A 15,193-nucleotide genomic window follows, 5' to 3' on the forward strand; every position below is an offset into this window, starting at 1 on the left:
ACAAAGATAACGATCAACGTTGAAAGGACAGTATCGTGCTGAGTGAGAGACAAAGAAGTGCTTGATCACTCTGATTGTTTGCGCTGGGAGTGGAGATGGCGAAGAAGAAGAAATCGCAGCTCAAACCGGTTGCGCGTGGATTCGCGACAACATCAGTGCCGAAGAAAGTGGTTGAAAACGAACAAAACACAGATGACATGACTACCAATACCACAGCTGAAGAAGCCCCAACAAGCGACACGTTGCACCCCACAGTTGCCCACGTCCAGTCCGATGTTCCTCAGGACCACTCTTTCGACCCGGATCAAGTAGAAGAACAATCTCTGCAGAACCTTGTTGATAAGTATCAGGAGAAAACAGAGAAAGAGACACTCAGGACCATGAAGGTAAATGAGTTACAGTCGCTATGAAATCGTGCTAATTAGCTCATCTTTATCAAGGCTACTGAAGTCGACCGGCGGTTTTCTAAGACATTGCCTTCGTTGCAGGTTGATCCCGTTCTAGTAGATCGCATCCTCACATTAAATTGGGAGAGCCCCGAGTGTAAGTTGATGCTCTGGAACCCGTTGTCACAATAAATACCTTACCGTTCTTCATAGGCGAGAGAAAACTGTTAGAGGAGACGGAAGAAAAATTAGTGACGCGACTTGGAATTACCTATGGAGTTCTGAGAAGGCAAGGCTTTTCACAGGACAGAGTAGATGAATGCCTCAGGGCAATCCAGGGGGTAGATCTGGAGGAAGCATACGAATGGGTTCGTCCATCCTCTACCCCTCAAGCCATCGCTCACGTTAGGGCAGCTTTACATCTACTGCTCGGAAGATGAGCTTGAAGAGAAAGGTAAAATGATTGTTGTTAAGTTTACAGTTGTAGTTGTAGTTCTAAATCGCGTGTCAACAGTGGCTGAGGACCTTGACGACTCGAAAGTGCCTCGGAGAAAGCGTAAAGAGCTTCAGTCTCCGACACCAAGAAGCCCTTTGCCAGCATCTAACCCGTCACCACCTTCGGCAGCAGTGACAGCTGCATCAAAGCTTGATGCTAATGCTCCGGTGTTTGTGCCGGCGAGACAACGGCCAGCCTCAGATGTAGAATTGCTGAAATCTGGAGGTATTCTTCCCGCCGAATCGATGAGGTCTTCTCCATCAAGATCCAGTTCGCCTGATATAGATGACCTAGTCGCGGAGTACGTCCGTATAAAGATGCAGATCACAGATCTTACCGCCAGGGGCAAGCCACCGGCTCACCATGACCTTGTATTGGTCCAACATCTCCAAGACAAGCTCATGGTTTTGAAGTCGCACTACTTCTTTGACGAAAAAGATGCAGAAACGCAGTATCGGTCAGAACGTGCTAGGGTTGATACCCTTTTACTTCAGTCAAGATTACGAGGATCGAGTCCAAAGCTGTCAGCGACACAAGAGAAGAAAGTAGCAAAGCCACTCAGTGCTGGTCCACATGTTGAAAAACAAGACATACCTGCACCCTCTGACATCCCCGATATATTTGATCAACACGAGGAGGGTTTCGGTGGTATGCTTGAGATCTTGGATACCCTCCCTTCCGAAATTGCCGGAGAGGGAGGGACCACAATTCGCATACGGGACATGGTCTTACCCAAGCACTGGTCCAGTAAAACACCGAAGACACTTCTAGCCGAGTTTGTCTTCAAGGTTGACCGGTACGCCGCAGTCACTTATAGTGTCATTTCTGGGTCAAGTCGTGCGAAACGCGCATGTGTTATGGTCAACTGGGAGGGAAAAAAGACGGATGAGTGGGGCATGTGTGATGTTGCTTGTCACACTGAAATCCAGGCAGAGTATTATGTCGCAACACTTGCTTTACACGCTCTTACGTTCCCTGCCACTGATGGCTTTGCGGTCGGGTCTTCCGGTGCTTTAGCCAACCATACGTCGTTCCGGTTACTACCGCCTGTCTTCAGGGATTTATGGGACGAACTTGAGACAGACAGAAATTTACGGGAAGATCTGATCAATCGTCAAGTTTGGGCGAATATGAGAAACATTGTTGAAAAAAAGATTGATGCTCGTCCAATGGTAACGTTCCTCATTGGAATACCTGTTTTTCGGACTGAGCTTTGCTTTCTAGCTTATGGAGAAGAACACGAGGGCTACCACAGAGGCCAAAGACCCCATACCAGTTCGGAATCTGCCTCGCAATGACATCAGCTCTGATCATGTCATTGCGGACTTCAGAGCGCGACAAATGCGACCTGCGTATCAAGAAATGCTTGTAAGTGACTCCAGAAATGAATGTTTGGTCTACATTTCTAAGCTCTCTTTCGTAGCATCATCGCAATCAGCTTCCTATTGCAAAGTATAAGAGTGAAATCCTATCCATTCTTGACCGTTCGCAGATCCTCGTGCTCAGTGGCGAGACTGGCTGGTGAAGTGGCATTACTTCTTGAAAGGCACATCTTACTTATTCTCTGATTTTACAGTGGCAAATCCACACAAGTTCCTGCGTTCATTTTAGAGGATCAGCTGGCTCGTGGCCTCCCTTGCAAGATATACTGTACAGAACCGCGTCGAATATCAGCTGTATCTCTCGCTCAACGAGTTTCTCGTGAGCTAGGCGACTCTGCTGGTGCCGTTGGAACTTTAAGCTCGCTTGTCGGCTATTCAATTCGATTGGAAAGCAATACTACGCGAAATACCCGCCTGGCGTTTGTTACGAATGGTATCGCTCTTCGTATGCTGGAGGGAGGCACAGGCCCCAATGGTCAAGGCACTGCATTTGACGAGATCACAGTGAGCAAAACGTAAATCAGGGTAAAGACGTAGCTAATACTATTTCTAGCACATCATCATTGACGAGGTTTGTGCAGCCATTTCCGAAGCCCGAGCTCCTTACATGTCCAATTATACAGGTCCATGAACGCAGCATTGAGTCAGACTTCCTTCTCATTGTTCTAAAATCTCTTCTCTCCCAGAGGTCGGATTTGAAGTAAGCACGCTCGCCTTAGCCTACGCAGCTCACTGACCAAGCGCATCGCAGGATCATTCTCATGTCGGCCACAGTAGACGCGGACAAACTGTCCAATTATTTCAATGAATGCCCCACATTACATGTCCCAGGTCGAACCTTTCCTGTGGATGTTCGCTTCTTAGAGGATGCTATAGAGTACGCAGATTGGTCCATCCAGGAGAATTCGCCTTATGCGATTAATCGTGAGCCAACTTTTAAACTATCCTTGCAATACGCCCACTTACTCGAATAATCTATCAGTACATGATAAAACGCACAAGAACAAGAACAGGTTTGAATGGGACGAAGACACTGTTTACGGCAATGATGACGAAGAGACGCTAGTCGATGGCGGACATCAGATCTCAAGCCAGCCTATGAGACTGGAGAAGCGTTACTCCTATCAAACGATTAACACCGTCAATCTTCTTGATGAGCGCGCGATTCCTTACGAGTTGATTCTTCGTCTACTAGAACGCCTCTGCTTTGAGGACAAAGAGAGCCATCATTTTTCAGCGGCTGTTCTGATTTTTATGCCTGGTTTAGGGGAAATTCGGCGCATGAATGATCTTCTTACTGAACATCACACATTTGGGGATGAAAACAGCTTCAGATTATATCCGTTGCATTCTACACTTTCGAGCGAAAATCAGAGCGCAGTGTTTGACATCCCTCCTCAGGGAGTTCGCAAAATCGTTATAGGTTCTTATTTGCATCTGCTCCTCGAAGCCAAGCATCATTCTCATTACTCCTTCGCAGCGACCAACATCGCCGAGACAGGTATCACTATTCCTGACATTACCTGTGTCATAGACACCGGCAAACATCGCGAGATGAGGTCACTACTACCCCTCTCTCTTGAAGTCAACAATCACTGACTACCTTTAGGTTTGACGAAAAGCGACAGCTCAGTCGTTTGGTCGAAACTTTCGTTGCCAAAAGTAATGCTGCTCAGCGTAGAGGTCGTGCAGGACGGGTGCAGAATGGACTGTGTTTCCACTTGTTCACCAAGATTCGTCATGACACGTTGGTAAGACTTGGGCATTCCTGAGCTGTCTCTTTTACTGAAACCACGTGCTCAGTTGGCAGAACATCCTTTGCCAGAGATGATGCGGCTTAGCTTATCAGACCTTTCCCTACGCATTAAAATCATGAAGGTGAAAATTGGCACCTCCATCGAGGATGTATTGTCCCGCGCATTGGATCCTCCTACGCCGGTGAATGTGCAAAGAGCTATCTCAGCACTAGTCGAGGTCCGTCGATGCCAGAACTCCTGTGTTTACCTTTCTCATCTATCGCTTAGGTCCGCGCTCTTACACCGTCAGAGGACATCACTCCGATGGGTAGGCTTCTGAGCATGTTGCCTACAGACGTGCATCTAGGGAAATTCTTGCTCACCGCGGTATTATTCCGATGTCTGGACCCTGCGCTAACAATCGCTGCTGCTTTGAGTTCCAAGTCCCCGTTCATAGTACCAATGGGTATGGAGCAAGAGGCGGACCGTGCTAAGAGTTCGTTCCGCGTTGGTTAGTTATGCACTACATTAAAAGACAACGAACTTACCTCCACTTCTTTAGATAATTCAGACTTCTTGACGATCCACAATGCATTTTCGAGTTGGCGTAGAGCATCCGAGAATCCCAGTTTCGTGCGCAAGTTCTGTCGGGTTAATTTCCTTAGCCACCAGAATCTTCAACAGATCGAGGAATTACGTCAACAATTCCTAGGGTATGATGGTTTTGATACGTGATTGCTGTTTGGCTAAGAAATCTGTTGCAGCTTCTTAGTCGACTCTTCGTTTATCACTGTTGATAGGAATTTCGTTCGAGAACTCAGCCGGTATGTCATAGTGCGTCTAACGCCTCCCCATTACCGATGTTTTCATCCAGTGCGCGTTTCGGTCGCAACCGCACGCGCTTCGTGAGCGTACCGCTGCCTCTAGATAGCAATGGATCTAATATTGCTCTCATCAACTCGGCTCTCACTGCGGGACTTTATCCCAAAGTGCTGGCGATCGACTCTTCCTCTGGACAAATGCGCACTATATCGAATAACCAATCTGCTGCTTTTCACCCTACTTCTGTTAACTTTGGCAGGAAGCCCGCTGACTTTGGTGTCAACCATCTCGTCTACTTTACACTTATGTAACAGTCCATTATGATGACGGCGACAAGTACTGAAGAGGTTTGCAGGCACTCGAAGAAGATGTATGCTTGGGAGACTGGACCCATCGACGATCTCGCTCTCGTACTCCTTTGTGGGGAGAGTGAATTCAAGGTCAGTACAACGCCCCGAGTGAATACAAGACGTTGACATCATAGCATTATACCCAGATCCAAGCTAACATGTTGTCCATTGATCGGAAAATCAGATATCAGCTCACCCCCAAGGCCAATGTTGCGCTCAAGATTCTTCGCCAACACCTAACCACGATTCTTGCACTGCAACTTCGTGGCAGACCATTAACGGAGTCTCATGTATTATGGTATGATCTTGCCACTGCGGCTTTGGGGAAAATCAAACTGGAAACTGGAGATGACAGTGCGAAGCTGATGATTAAACTGCCATGATGTAGCCAATTGGCCTCTGATCTAGACCTAAATAATATGATGTATCGTCAAGACCTATGCACTTGCACTTATCCTCACTCATGCACATGAGGCTAAAATCGATAACGAGACGTGACAACAATGTGAGATGTCCATAATACATAGTTGACAACAAATATGTGAAGTGGTGGGATTACTCTTCATCATCATCCTCGCCATCACGGCTGCATCTTCTGTGAGATATAATACTCTGAGAAGTGGAAATCACTTACGCGATGTTGTAGAAACGCAACTCGTACGTATCCTTGGATGACGCGACCACCCGGATCCAGTCGCGCAGGGTGTTTTTCTTCAAGAATTTCTTTGTCAAATACTTGAGGTAGCGTTTTGAGAAAGGGACATTGGAGGTAACAGTGATTTTGGTGTTGCCTGCCAAAATAATTGAGAATATAACAGATTGGTGTTGACAAAGCATATTACCATCCCGAACGATTTTGACATTTTCACCGAGCTGACCAGACTTGCCCTCGACCTTTACACGATCGTGCAAGAACTTTTCGAAGTCAGCGCCATCGAAGACGCCGTCCGTTGCTGGGCGAGAGTAGTCGATCACGAATTTGTGCTTGACAGCAGGGGCTTTTCCACCAGCGGCTTTGGGCTAACAAAAGAACAGAACAAGCGGAAGTCCGCAGGACATGAGCCTACTGAGAAGGTAACTCAGCAAAGCGGTGCCGGGACTGACCATCTTGAAAACGAGGGATGCAAGCTTGAAGTCTTGAGGTTCGTTTCTGCAACCGTGACCAAGAAAATTAGGTTTGCTGTATATATGTAACTGTACAGTTCCAAACCACGTTCCTGGAAAATGCCGATACTTTAGGTTTTGGAAATATCTTCTCACATGACATTTCTGAACGAAGAAATTAGTCGATACTTACCGGTCCTAGATCACTACTGGCAAAACTTTTGAGGGATGACTACAACACTCACTCGCGAACAAGTCGCCTCTGCTCAACTGCAGGGTGACTTTGCTATAAAATCTGAGAGTTCACAGCCCAAACTCGATACATCAGAATGGCCCCTCCTGCTCAAAAATTATGACAAGTTACTCGTTCGCTCCAGTCATTTTACACCTATACCGTCTGGAAGCAGTCCATTGAAACGAGATCTCGTCTCGTACATCAAGTGAGTATCCCACATACATTTTGCACCCAATACTGAGATTTTTGAAGGTCAGGTGTGATCAATCTTGATAAACCTTCTAATCCTTCATCGCATGAAGTCGTGGCCTGGTTGAGGCGCATTCTACGCGTTGAGAAAACTGGACATAGCGGCACGCTTGACCCTAAGGTCACAGGGTGCTTGATTGTCTGCATTGACCGCGCTACGCGATTGGTCAAGTCCCAGCAAGGCGCAGGTTAGTACACATCGATGCTCAGCTAAAACACTCTTTATCAAAGCTGTTTAGGCAAGGAATATGTATGTGTGCTGCGCTTGCACTCAAGTTTACCGGATCCCACTGCCCTCCCTCGGGCATTACAGACACTCAGTGGTGCGCTCTTCCAGAGGCCACCACTGATCTCTGCTGTGAAGCGACAGTTGCGTATTCGAACGATATACGAGTCGAAGTTGTTGGAATTTGACGAAAAGCGTAATCTTGCCGTATTTTGGGTGTCGTGTGAGGCTGGTACATATATCCGAACACTTTGTGTCCACCTTGGTCTTTTGCTGGGCGTGGGTGGACACATGCAAGAGCTTAGGAGGGTGAGGAGTGGTGCGATGTCGGAAAACGATGACATTGTGACCATGCATGACGTTCTGGATGCTCAATGGATGTATGATAACACACGCGATGGTAAGTTCCTGCACGCGTTATCAGGGAATATTCTAATATCATTTGCAGAATCATACTTGCGCCGCGTTATCCGACCTCTGGAGAGCTTGCTCGTGGGATATAAGCGGATTGTTGTGAAAGACAGCGCGGTCAATGCAGTCTGCTACGGCGCGAAGCTCATGATCCCTGGGCTCTTGCGCTATGAAGCTGACATTGCAGTTAACGAGGAAGTGGTATTGATGACGACAAAAGGTCTGTTAAATTTAGTCTCATATTCAGGGATCCCTCTAATATCCTCGGTCAGGCGAAGCTATAGCTCTTGCCATTGCACAAATGTCGACGGTTGAGCTTGCCACTTGTGATCATGGAGTTGTTGCAAAAGTGAAGCGATGTATCATGGAGCGTGACACCTACCCTCGCCGTTGGGGTCTTGGACCCATGGCTCTTCAGAAAAAGAAAATGGTCAAGGAAGGGAAGCTGGGCAAGTATGGTGAGAAGACTGAAGCAACGCCTGCGGAATGGAGCAAGGACTACGTGGACTATAATCGAGAGGTATGCGAGATTCTTTTGAGACGGCGGCTCAAGGGTCCTAATCATTTATTTCTTAAGCAATCCGGTCCTTCCACAATTACCTCTGCGCCTGCCCAACAAGTGGAAGTGGTCGCAGAGCCTGTTGCTGAGGCTGTTTCCCCAAAGAAAGAGGAGAAGGAGAAAAAACGGAAGCGGAAGTCAGAGGCGGCCGAATCTGTCGCTGATGTGTCGATGGTGGAAGCACCTGCAGCGGAGGATGATCTTGATAAAGCAGAGCGGAAGAAGCGAAAGAAAGAAAAGAAGGACAAGAAGGATAAGAAGGAAGAAGGTGCGGAAGAGGATGATGAGGCTCGACGGGAGAGGAAACGGCTCAAAAAAGAGAAAAAAGCTAGGGAGTCGATGGCAGCTGCAGACGAGTAGTTCTTTGGATGAGATCTGTGCTTTCATATGTTATTTCTTGTATTCTCTGGTCGCTCGACATGGCCTGTCACTCACATCGCTGAGCTTGGCAGGTATAAGTTCAAGATGAAACAGCAAATGAAGTAAGGAGCTCACTGGGCCACTTGCAATACTTGATAGTTTCGCCAGCGTCGTGTTGTGTTCGGCATGCTCGCCAGGTACCAGTGGTATAAGTAACTTACAACTTGTTCAGTAAGAACATCGGGCGCTTCAGCGCTGCCAGGTGCCGGTGATCTGTGAACCGACTGACAAGTCTACTCTGACGCCAGAAATAAACTGCGGCAACCGGTGATCGAACCTAAAACTTCAAGTACTCTTACCCACTCCTAGTAGTATTGGTAGATCTTGCGTCTAGCATATATGCTCTACTAGTAATTGAGTGGCTTCCCGTAGGCAAGGATATAAATCATATAATATATAATTTCACGCGGGTCACCGTTTCAAGTGTCTGCCTCCCAATAAACTTTAAATCTGTAAGGGGTACTTTGCCTTTTCAGGACCACTGACACCAACGATATCCGCTGACATAACTTTACCGTTCTGCGCAGGTCAACGTTCAACGTTCGATACTACCGCCTCTACACTTCACGAATCCCTGGTATATTTTGCATGCTTACCTTGTTTATATACGCACTGGTTTAGATGCTGTGGTGAGCCGAATTTCCGAGCCTGACACTAGCGCTCGCCGCTAAGGGAAAGAAACAACCGGTGTCCCTCAAGAAATTTTCACTAGCGCTCGTGCCTCCTTATTTGAAATATCAACGTACGACATACAACTGGCGTCCAATGCAAAATTCCCCTCATGAAAATTTCACCAGCGGTGAGCGCTCGTGCCTTCCTTATTTTGCAACATTAACGTACGACGGACAACTGGCGTCCAATGCGAAAGTTCCCTCGGATGATTCTCATTCTCCAACCCTACCTTCTGTGTTTGTAGGACAGCAACCATGTCAGAGCCCTCACCTAGGTGGTGAATGTTATCAAAGCCCGTGGTCATAATGAAGGCTCGTTCTGGCTTGCAAATGAAGCTTACCACGGGGTGCTCGCCTGTGGATTTGGAAGGAGCTGCGCGCGGCAAAGGTATTGTCATTGTGTTTGACGTCTGTCGTTGCGTTCTTCAAGTTGTCGAGTCAGTTCGGTTCCCACCAGTACAGCAGCTGCTGCAGCTGTTGCCACAATGAGTGCAGATTCTTTACCGTTGATTACTTCTCATTTACAACGCTTGATACTGATATAAGATATCGTCCACAAATACTCCATCGTTCGTATAGAATTGGTTTTTCAAAGTCCGGCGTATGAGAGTTTACCTACTACGGGAAGTCACTAGTCAGCTATATTATGTACAATCACTTGTGGGAAGACGAACAACGTTGTCGACGCTGCCGCTGGTCCCGGTCATCAATGGTGCGAGAGGCGCGCCGCCAAGGCAACTAGCAATAGGATAAAAGATTGGAAAGATGGACAAATGGCAACAGTCGCAATTGGAATATTCGGAAGGAATTGTTCGTGGAATATATAACCTGAGACAGTCTACTAGTGCCAGTGGCGCAGGGGTTGTACAGCCCTTGATGCAGTCCTTGATGCAGATCAATGGTGCACCGGTTGAGAGTTGAAAGCATAGTAAGCACGGCTACTATCCAGGATGCGTCGACACGTTTGCTGACACCTGTACTAACTTTAGTCTATTCACGAGGGTCCAGGGCCCAAGGAACATAGCACCTGTTAAATTGCGAATGCTGCAAATTCTCGTTTGCACTGGGCACAGGTCACGACAAAGCCCACTGCCAAGGATGCGACATCATGATCGTATCGAATGATCTCCAGTTTCTGACAGGCCACAGCTACCTCCACTTTCATGCCACACTTCAATCAAAAAAGGACTTCACCAGTTGGAATCAGGCGCTTTGTAGGTTCTCGGCACATGGGACTCCAGTTCAAGGTGCATGTGATATAGATGCCCCAACGAGTGATTTAAACTACTTGTCCGTCCTGTATGTTCAGGTAGTTCGAACAGAGCAACTACAGAGCAGCTTGCGATGAAGTCGACAGTCATGGGCCTCGTTTTCTCGATCCTGTGATAACTGGGGATACCTTGCCCGCAGGGCTGTGGATCTGTGCTTCCGTAAACGCGATGAGATGCGACAGAGTCAAAATGTTGCCTTGAAGCTTTTGATGGCTTTTCTGCAAATAAATCCCCAAAAAGCGTCTGCAAGGCTATGTCTTGATGGCGCCTGTAATTAGCAGCCGTGCGGTGATTGATATGCTACCTGCTATTGCCGATACGCGGGCTATTTCAGCTTTTCCCGACTGGCGGGTGTTGAAGAGATAGATACACTGCCCGTTACCAGCACTGTTTCTGTGCCTCCCAGGCCATCATTCCTCTTCACACCGCAGATGTGACTACATACATAAAGTTGGTGTTTTGTTTCATAAGAATCCTGAACCACATCTTAAAGCGACGATTTTTCTGTCTAGGCGACTTTCACCAAAGTTCTGACACCCTAGTAGATCTGGATTTTCATCATAATGGTCGCAGCACCAGCACCCAAAGTGAAGGTGGTGAAGTCTCTTCCTCGATTTGACGTCGGTGAGTGGCGGGTCGTCGTCTTGTAGATACCTTATGCTAAATCAGCTTTCGAGGTCCCGACTACGAGATTTTGCATTGTCTGGGTGAAGGAGCATATGGAACAGTGGTAGCTGCATCACATAAACCCACTGGCAGACAGGTAGCCATCAAAAAGATCCTGCCTTTTGACCACACACTGTTCTGCCTTCGAACATTGCGAGAGCTGAAGCTCCTGAAATTTTTTTCGGAGACCTGTGTCAACGAGAATGTTCGTCAGTTTTTTGCTCGTCGATCAGGGATATGTCATAGAGTGATCATTATAGATCATCTCGATATTAGATATAACGAGGCCACCATCACTCGAAGAATTCAAGGAAGTGTACTGTGAGTTTATTCAATTCATTTACCTCAGTCGCGCTGAATCCCAGAAAGTCATTCAGGAATTCATGCAGACCGACCTTCACCGTGTCATACGGACGCAACAGCTTACCGACGATCATTGCCAGGTAAAATTTCGGCAACTTATCCGAAATCCGATGTGATCTGATTATTGCTGTCCAGTACTTTACTTACCAGATTCTTCGTGGCCTCAAATCTATACATAGTGCTGATATTGTCCACCGAGATCTAAAACCGGCCAACCTGTTGCTCAACGCTAATTGCGACCTCAAAGTTTGCGACTTTGGCCTGGCGAGGAGTGTCAAAGCAACTACCCCGGGCGCCAAAGAGACTGGGTTGATGACTGAGTATGTAGCAACGCGATGGTACCGTGCACCAGAGATTATGCTTTCTTTCAAGATGTACACGAAGGTCAGTCTCCCGCGATTTCCTGATGGTCGTGTCACTTATCGCACGCGGTTGTGAAGGCTATTGATTTGTGGGCGGTTGGATGCATTCTTGCTGAAATGCTGACGGGTAAACCTCTGTTTCCCGGGCGCGACTACTCCCATCAGCTGAATCTCATCCTGGATATAATTGGTATGTCCTTTCGTGATTTTGAAGCATATAACATTATGGACGTTTGTACCAAGGCACGCCAACCTTGGATGAGTTCTACTCGATTACTTCAAGGAGATCGAGGGACTATATCGAGCTCTTCCAATCCGCAAAGGAAGGAAGTTTCAATCACTTTTCCCGAAAGCAACGCCTGAAGCCATAGATTTCCTACAGAGGACTTTGGTATGCCGACTTCTTCCTTTGAAATTATTGGACGATGATATACCTCTTTTTAGACTTTCGATCCCAAAAAGCGCTTGACGGTTGATGAAGCTCTCAACCACCCGTATCTTGCTGCATATGTCAGTTCCAATATATATATATTTTCCTCTATCACATCTAACTCATGCAAACAGCATGACCCAGAGGACGAACCAGTTGTAGCATCCCTTGATCCAGACTACTTCGACTTTGACCGTGAGTTTCTTTCAAATCTCTCCGATGTGCTCACTCAGTTCCTGTCCTTAGAATTCAAAGACGACCTCACCAAAGCAGACCTGAAAGGTACGTGATTCACTCATCCCAATAGCCGGTGTCTTCAACTGTCTGTAGAACTCCTATACGACGAAATCATGTCCTTCATCCCGGCGCTTTAAATTATGATATTCATCATTCGACTCCTAGTAACTGTACAGGTCCCCGCCACATATTATTACCCTGGACTCAGCATCACGTCGTGGGATTCATCACGCTGGTTTATATTTACCGTCGCACTGGTTTCGACATTATCACTATATACTTGTAGTCTCATTTGCACGATAGTGGATAGTAGAGCAAATTAACAATATAGGAAGATGCAAGAATACATTGGATCTACTGACACAGCAAGTGTGTACGAATGATAATCAGGTATATTAGGATGAAAGGTAGATAGTCGAAACCGACAGTAAAAGCAGAATAAAAGTCCAACGAAACAATCAGCGCCTACCTCCAGCCCAAAAGCCAGTCGCTACACCCTCAACACCGAAATCACCAAATCGAGTATCCCCTTCTAACTCAGTCCCGTACATGGTACGGCGTGCGGGAGGTACTGGAGTGCCCTCTTCCGTCGCCGCCGTGCGCAGTACAGTCAGTCCCAAGCCCGAAGCCACCTCATTGCTCGACGGCTGTCTCTGCATACCACCGGCCCACATCGAGGAATTGAGACTACTTTCCTGTCCGCCTGTGGGTCCGCCTGGCCCGCCCCTACCGATCGTTCCAGAGCTACCACGACGATGTCCGAAAATCCCGAGGTGCTCCGACTGACGACTGCGTGGTCGATCCACGTTATTTGCTGGCGATGGGGATGTGGGGGGTTCTGGATGTGGGAAGGTTCCCATTGCAGTGGGGAAAGTGAAACGAGCTGGAGTTGATGTAGGCAGACAACCAAAACGAAAGGCATCTAGAGGCGCTCCCACGGTGGTGGACACGCTCATCGATGGAGGTGAAGGTGGTGTGAAGAAATCAAGAAGGCTGTCTGTGGGCGGAGGCATCTCTACGTAATCAGGATCGCCAAATATAGGGAAACTAGGTCTTGCGGAGGGTTGTGAGAGGCCAGGATTGGTGTCTTGACTACCCTGTGCGCCTGATGACGGACCTGAACAGTCATCCGCGTCCTCCGTAATGGCAGTGGAACTTAATTTAGCACGCTTCTGAGCGGGCCGAGCAATTCTCTTCGCAATCTCAATTTCAGAAAGTTCTTCCTCTTGTCCGAGCTCAAAAAACGTAGTAGTGGTACTGGCAGTAGAATCTCGAAGGCGCTTCCCAAGAGTGGTACGAAAGCCAGGAAGAAGCGACACTCCCTGATTCGGGTTGACTGTCTCTCGCTCTTGATGACTGAGTAAGCCATTGGGATTCGGAGAATCGCTAGAAGTTGCTGAGGACTCTGGCAGAGCATCGCTAAAATCCCATGAGTCGAAGCAACATGACAAACGACAAAAAATCTCACCCAAGAGGATCGACTGGACTGCGTACACGTTTAGGGGTTGACGGAGGATTTGGTATTCGGTGGGGAGTTTCTTTGGGTCTCTGAACTTCACCAGCACAATGTCCAGGTGCTTGTGCACGTAGCCCCTCAATCTCCGCCGCGAGGCCTAAAATTCGTGTTTCGAATGTCTCGATAATGCCTGAGACTTTGTCTCTCAACTCAGACAACTGAGCTTTCTGATCATCCAGTTCCTTTTGTACTGGAGCAAGCTGTAATGGACTCGAGTAAGATAAATATCGGACTACATATATTGAACTCACAGCGGCAGCCACTGCATTCTCGACTATTTGTGAGTACGAAGGCTCTGTTGTGCTTGCGGTATGCGGTTGTGGCGGTGTGGAGTGTGGCTTGGGCACTAGCAAAGAATCGCTCGATTCTGCTTGTTCTGATGCTATGTGAGAGTGAGCGACTCGACAACTTGAATTCGTTTATCTAATGGACTGACATGTTAAAGCGGGGATTGGCTCTGGCTCTGCAAATGTTGAGACCACTGCGGGATGTATCGATAAAGATCAATGCCCACCTTCAGCGATAGGGTCTTCTGATGGCTTGACATTTTTCATGCTTTTCGCCTTCTTGCTCCCTCGCGAGACACTTACAGATTTAGTCACAGCACGAGCGCCACTACCTCCGGCAATGATTGGTCGACCGACACCAAGACGATATTGGGTATCTTTGGCTTTGCGGGTTCTCGGGGTGGGATCAACAGGGGCCGACGGAGGTTTATGTTCTTTCGGCTGCTGTTCCACTTCTATTTCTCCGATAGCTTCTTCTCCCTCTTCGTCGGTATCATGGATGATTACAGATCCATTAGAGCGCCCGCGAGGTCTATCACCGGGTTGACTTATTATTCTGACAGATGTAGATCGCTGAGGCGGCTGTGGAAGGATCCTTCGGGAAGGTTGGGGTCTATGTTTGTGATTAATTGCTGGATCGGTGTTAATATCAGGGCTGGCTCACTGGGACGCATCAAGCAAAAGCTCTATCAAAGCTTCTGTCTTGAGGTTCGCCTTTACACCATATTCCTAGTGAAGAGATTTAGTAAGAGGTATAGCATGAGTGATTTATCTGACTTTGCATAACTTCTGAATATCGACTCGTTTCATCACCTGCAGGACCTCACGGCCTGGCACTGAGATCATTGAGAGATGGCGTTGAGATAGAGGAAAGTGAAAAGATGGAACAAGTTGCTGCTTGTGGTTGCTGGCGCGCGCGTGGTTTAAGTATGGAAACTGCACAATAACGGATGCCAGGTCCACAACGCGAGCCCAACCACAGTCACGTGATATTCTCATAATCAGATTCAACGT

General features: G+C 47.6%; 5 protein-coding genes across 5 annotated transcripts; 3 read left to right on the top strand and 2 right to left on the bottom strand.

The window, feature by feature from the left end:
* Positions 1-95: 95 nt before the first annotated feature.
* On the top strand, positions 96-5,555 carry F5891DRAFT_965413 (P-loop containing nucleoside triphosphate hydrolase protein; the record flags this gene model as incomplete). The annotated part of the gene is made up of 21 exons (XM_041376167.1): positions 96-386; positions 441-543; positions 600-754; positions 801-899; positions 951-2,054; positions 2,107-2,250; positions 2,306-2,403; positions 2,459-2,768; positions 2,818-2,835; positions 2,888-2,964; positions 3,016-3,188; positions 3,247-3,687; positions 3,745-3,823; positions 3,874-4,015; positions 4,068-4,238; positions 4,289-4,511; positions 4,563-4,713; positions 4,765-4,824; positions 4,875-5,129; positions 5,178-5,262; positions 5,319-5,555. 21 exons carry the CDS (start codon positions 96-98, stop codon positions 5,553-5,555), a joined length of 4,416 nt encoding a protein of 1,471 aa, XP_041217497.1.
* F5891DRAFT_1214660 (60S ribosomal protein L22) lies at positions 5,423-6,279 on the bottom strand (the record flags this gene model as incomplete). The annotated part of the gene is made up of 4 exons (XM_041369283.1): positions 5,423-5,758; positions 5,807-5,963; positions 6,015-6,185; positions 6,240-6,279. The coding sequence occupies 4 exons, from the start codon at positions 6,277-6,279 to the stop codon at positions 5,728-5,730; spliced, it is 399 nt and encodes a 132-aa protein (XP_041217498.1). The 3' UTR covers positions 5,423-5,727.
* Positions 6,280-6,464: 185 nt separating this feature from the next.
* Positions 6,465-8,459, top strand: F5891DRAFT_1118275 (putative rRNA pseudouridine synthase). Its single transcript, XM_041363826.1, has 6 exons — positions 6,465-6,716; positions 6,764-6,948; positions 7,000-7,386; positions 7,435-7,617; positions 7,670-7,917; positions 7,975-8,459. Exons 1-6 carry the CDS (start codon positions 6,505-6,507, stop codon positions 8,314-8,316), a joined length of 1,557 nt encoding a protein of 518 aa, XP_041217499.1. The 5' UTR covers positions 6,465-6,504; the 3' UTR covers positions 8,317-8,459.
* A 2,422-nt stretch (positions 8,460-10,881) lies between these two features.
* Positions 10,882-12,767, top strand: F5891DRAFT_1214676 (CMGC MAPK protein kinase; the record flags this gene model as incomplete). The annotated part of the gene is made up of 11 exons (XM_041369284.1): positions 10,882-10,942; positions 10,996-11,189; positions 11,245-11,305; positions 11,354-11,427; positions 11,483-11,731; positions 11,788-11,940; positions 11,993-12,100; positions 12,154-12,219; positions 12,274-12,334; positions 12,386-12,421; positions 12,470-12,767. The coding sequence occupies 11 exons, from the start codon at positions 10,882-10,884 to the stop codon at positions 12,511-12,513; spliced, it is 1,107 nt and encodes a 368-aa protein (XP_041217500.1). The 3' UTR covers positions 12,514-12,767.
* Positions 12,726-15,108, bottom strand: F5891DRAFT_1154634 (uncharacterized protein). Its single transcript, XM_041365202.1, has 7 exons — positions 14,957-15,108; positions 14,844-14,908; positions 14,407-14,792; positions 14,329-14,355; positions 14,144-14,274; positions 13,845-14,092; positions 12,726-13,795 (listed from the first exon to the last, which is right to left on the bottom strand). Exons 1-7 carry the CDS (start codon positions 15,023-15,025, stop codon positions 12,835-12,837), a joined length of 1,887 nt encoding a protein of 628 aa, XP_041217501.1. The 5' UTR covers positions 15,026-15,108; the 3' UTR covers positions 12,726-12,834.
* Positions 15,109-15,193: the final 85 nt, after the last annotated feature.

This window comes from Suillus fuscotomentosus (genome assembly GCF_016647785.1).
Source record: "Suillus fuscotomentosus strain FC203 chromosome Unknown F5891scaffold_156, whole genome shotgun sequence".
Taxonomy (NCBI): Eukaryota; Fungi; Basidiomycota; class Agaricomycetes; order Boletales; family Suillaceae; genus Suillus; species Suillus fuscotomentosus.

Bases quoted from the DNA above. Each gene is read 5' to 3' on its own strand.
- F5891DRAFT_1154634 (XM_041365202.1), bottom strand. From the start codon at position 15,025: ATGATCTCAGTGCCAGGCCGTGAGGTCCTGCAGGTGATGAAACGAGTC. The intron at 14,793-14,843 runs GTGAGCCAGCCC...TCACAAACATAG, and splicing joins CTTTTGCTTGATGCGTCCCA to ACCCCAACCTTCCCGAAGGA. The intron at 14,093-14,143 runs GTGAGTTCAATA...AGTCCATTACAG, and splicing joins AGAATGCAGTGGCTGCCGCT to CTTGCTCCAGTACAAAAGGA.
- F5891DRAFT_1118275 (XM_041363826.1), top strand. From the start codon at position 6,505: ATGACTACAACACTCACTCGCGAACAAGTCGCCTCTGCTCAACTGCAG. The intron at 6,717-6,763 runs GTGAGTATCCCA...AGATTTTTGAAG, and splicing joins GATCTCGTCTCGTACATCAA to GTCAGGTGTGATCAATCTTG. The intron at 7,618-7,669 runs GTCTGTTAAATT...ATCCTCGGTCAG, and splicing joins GGTATTGATGACGACAAAAG to GCGAAGCTATAGCTCTTGCC.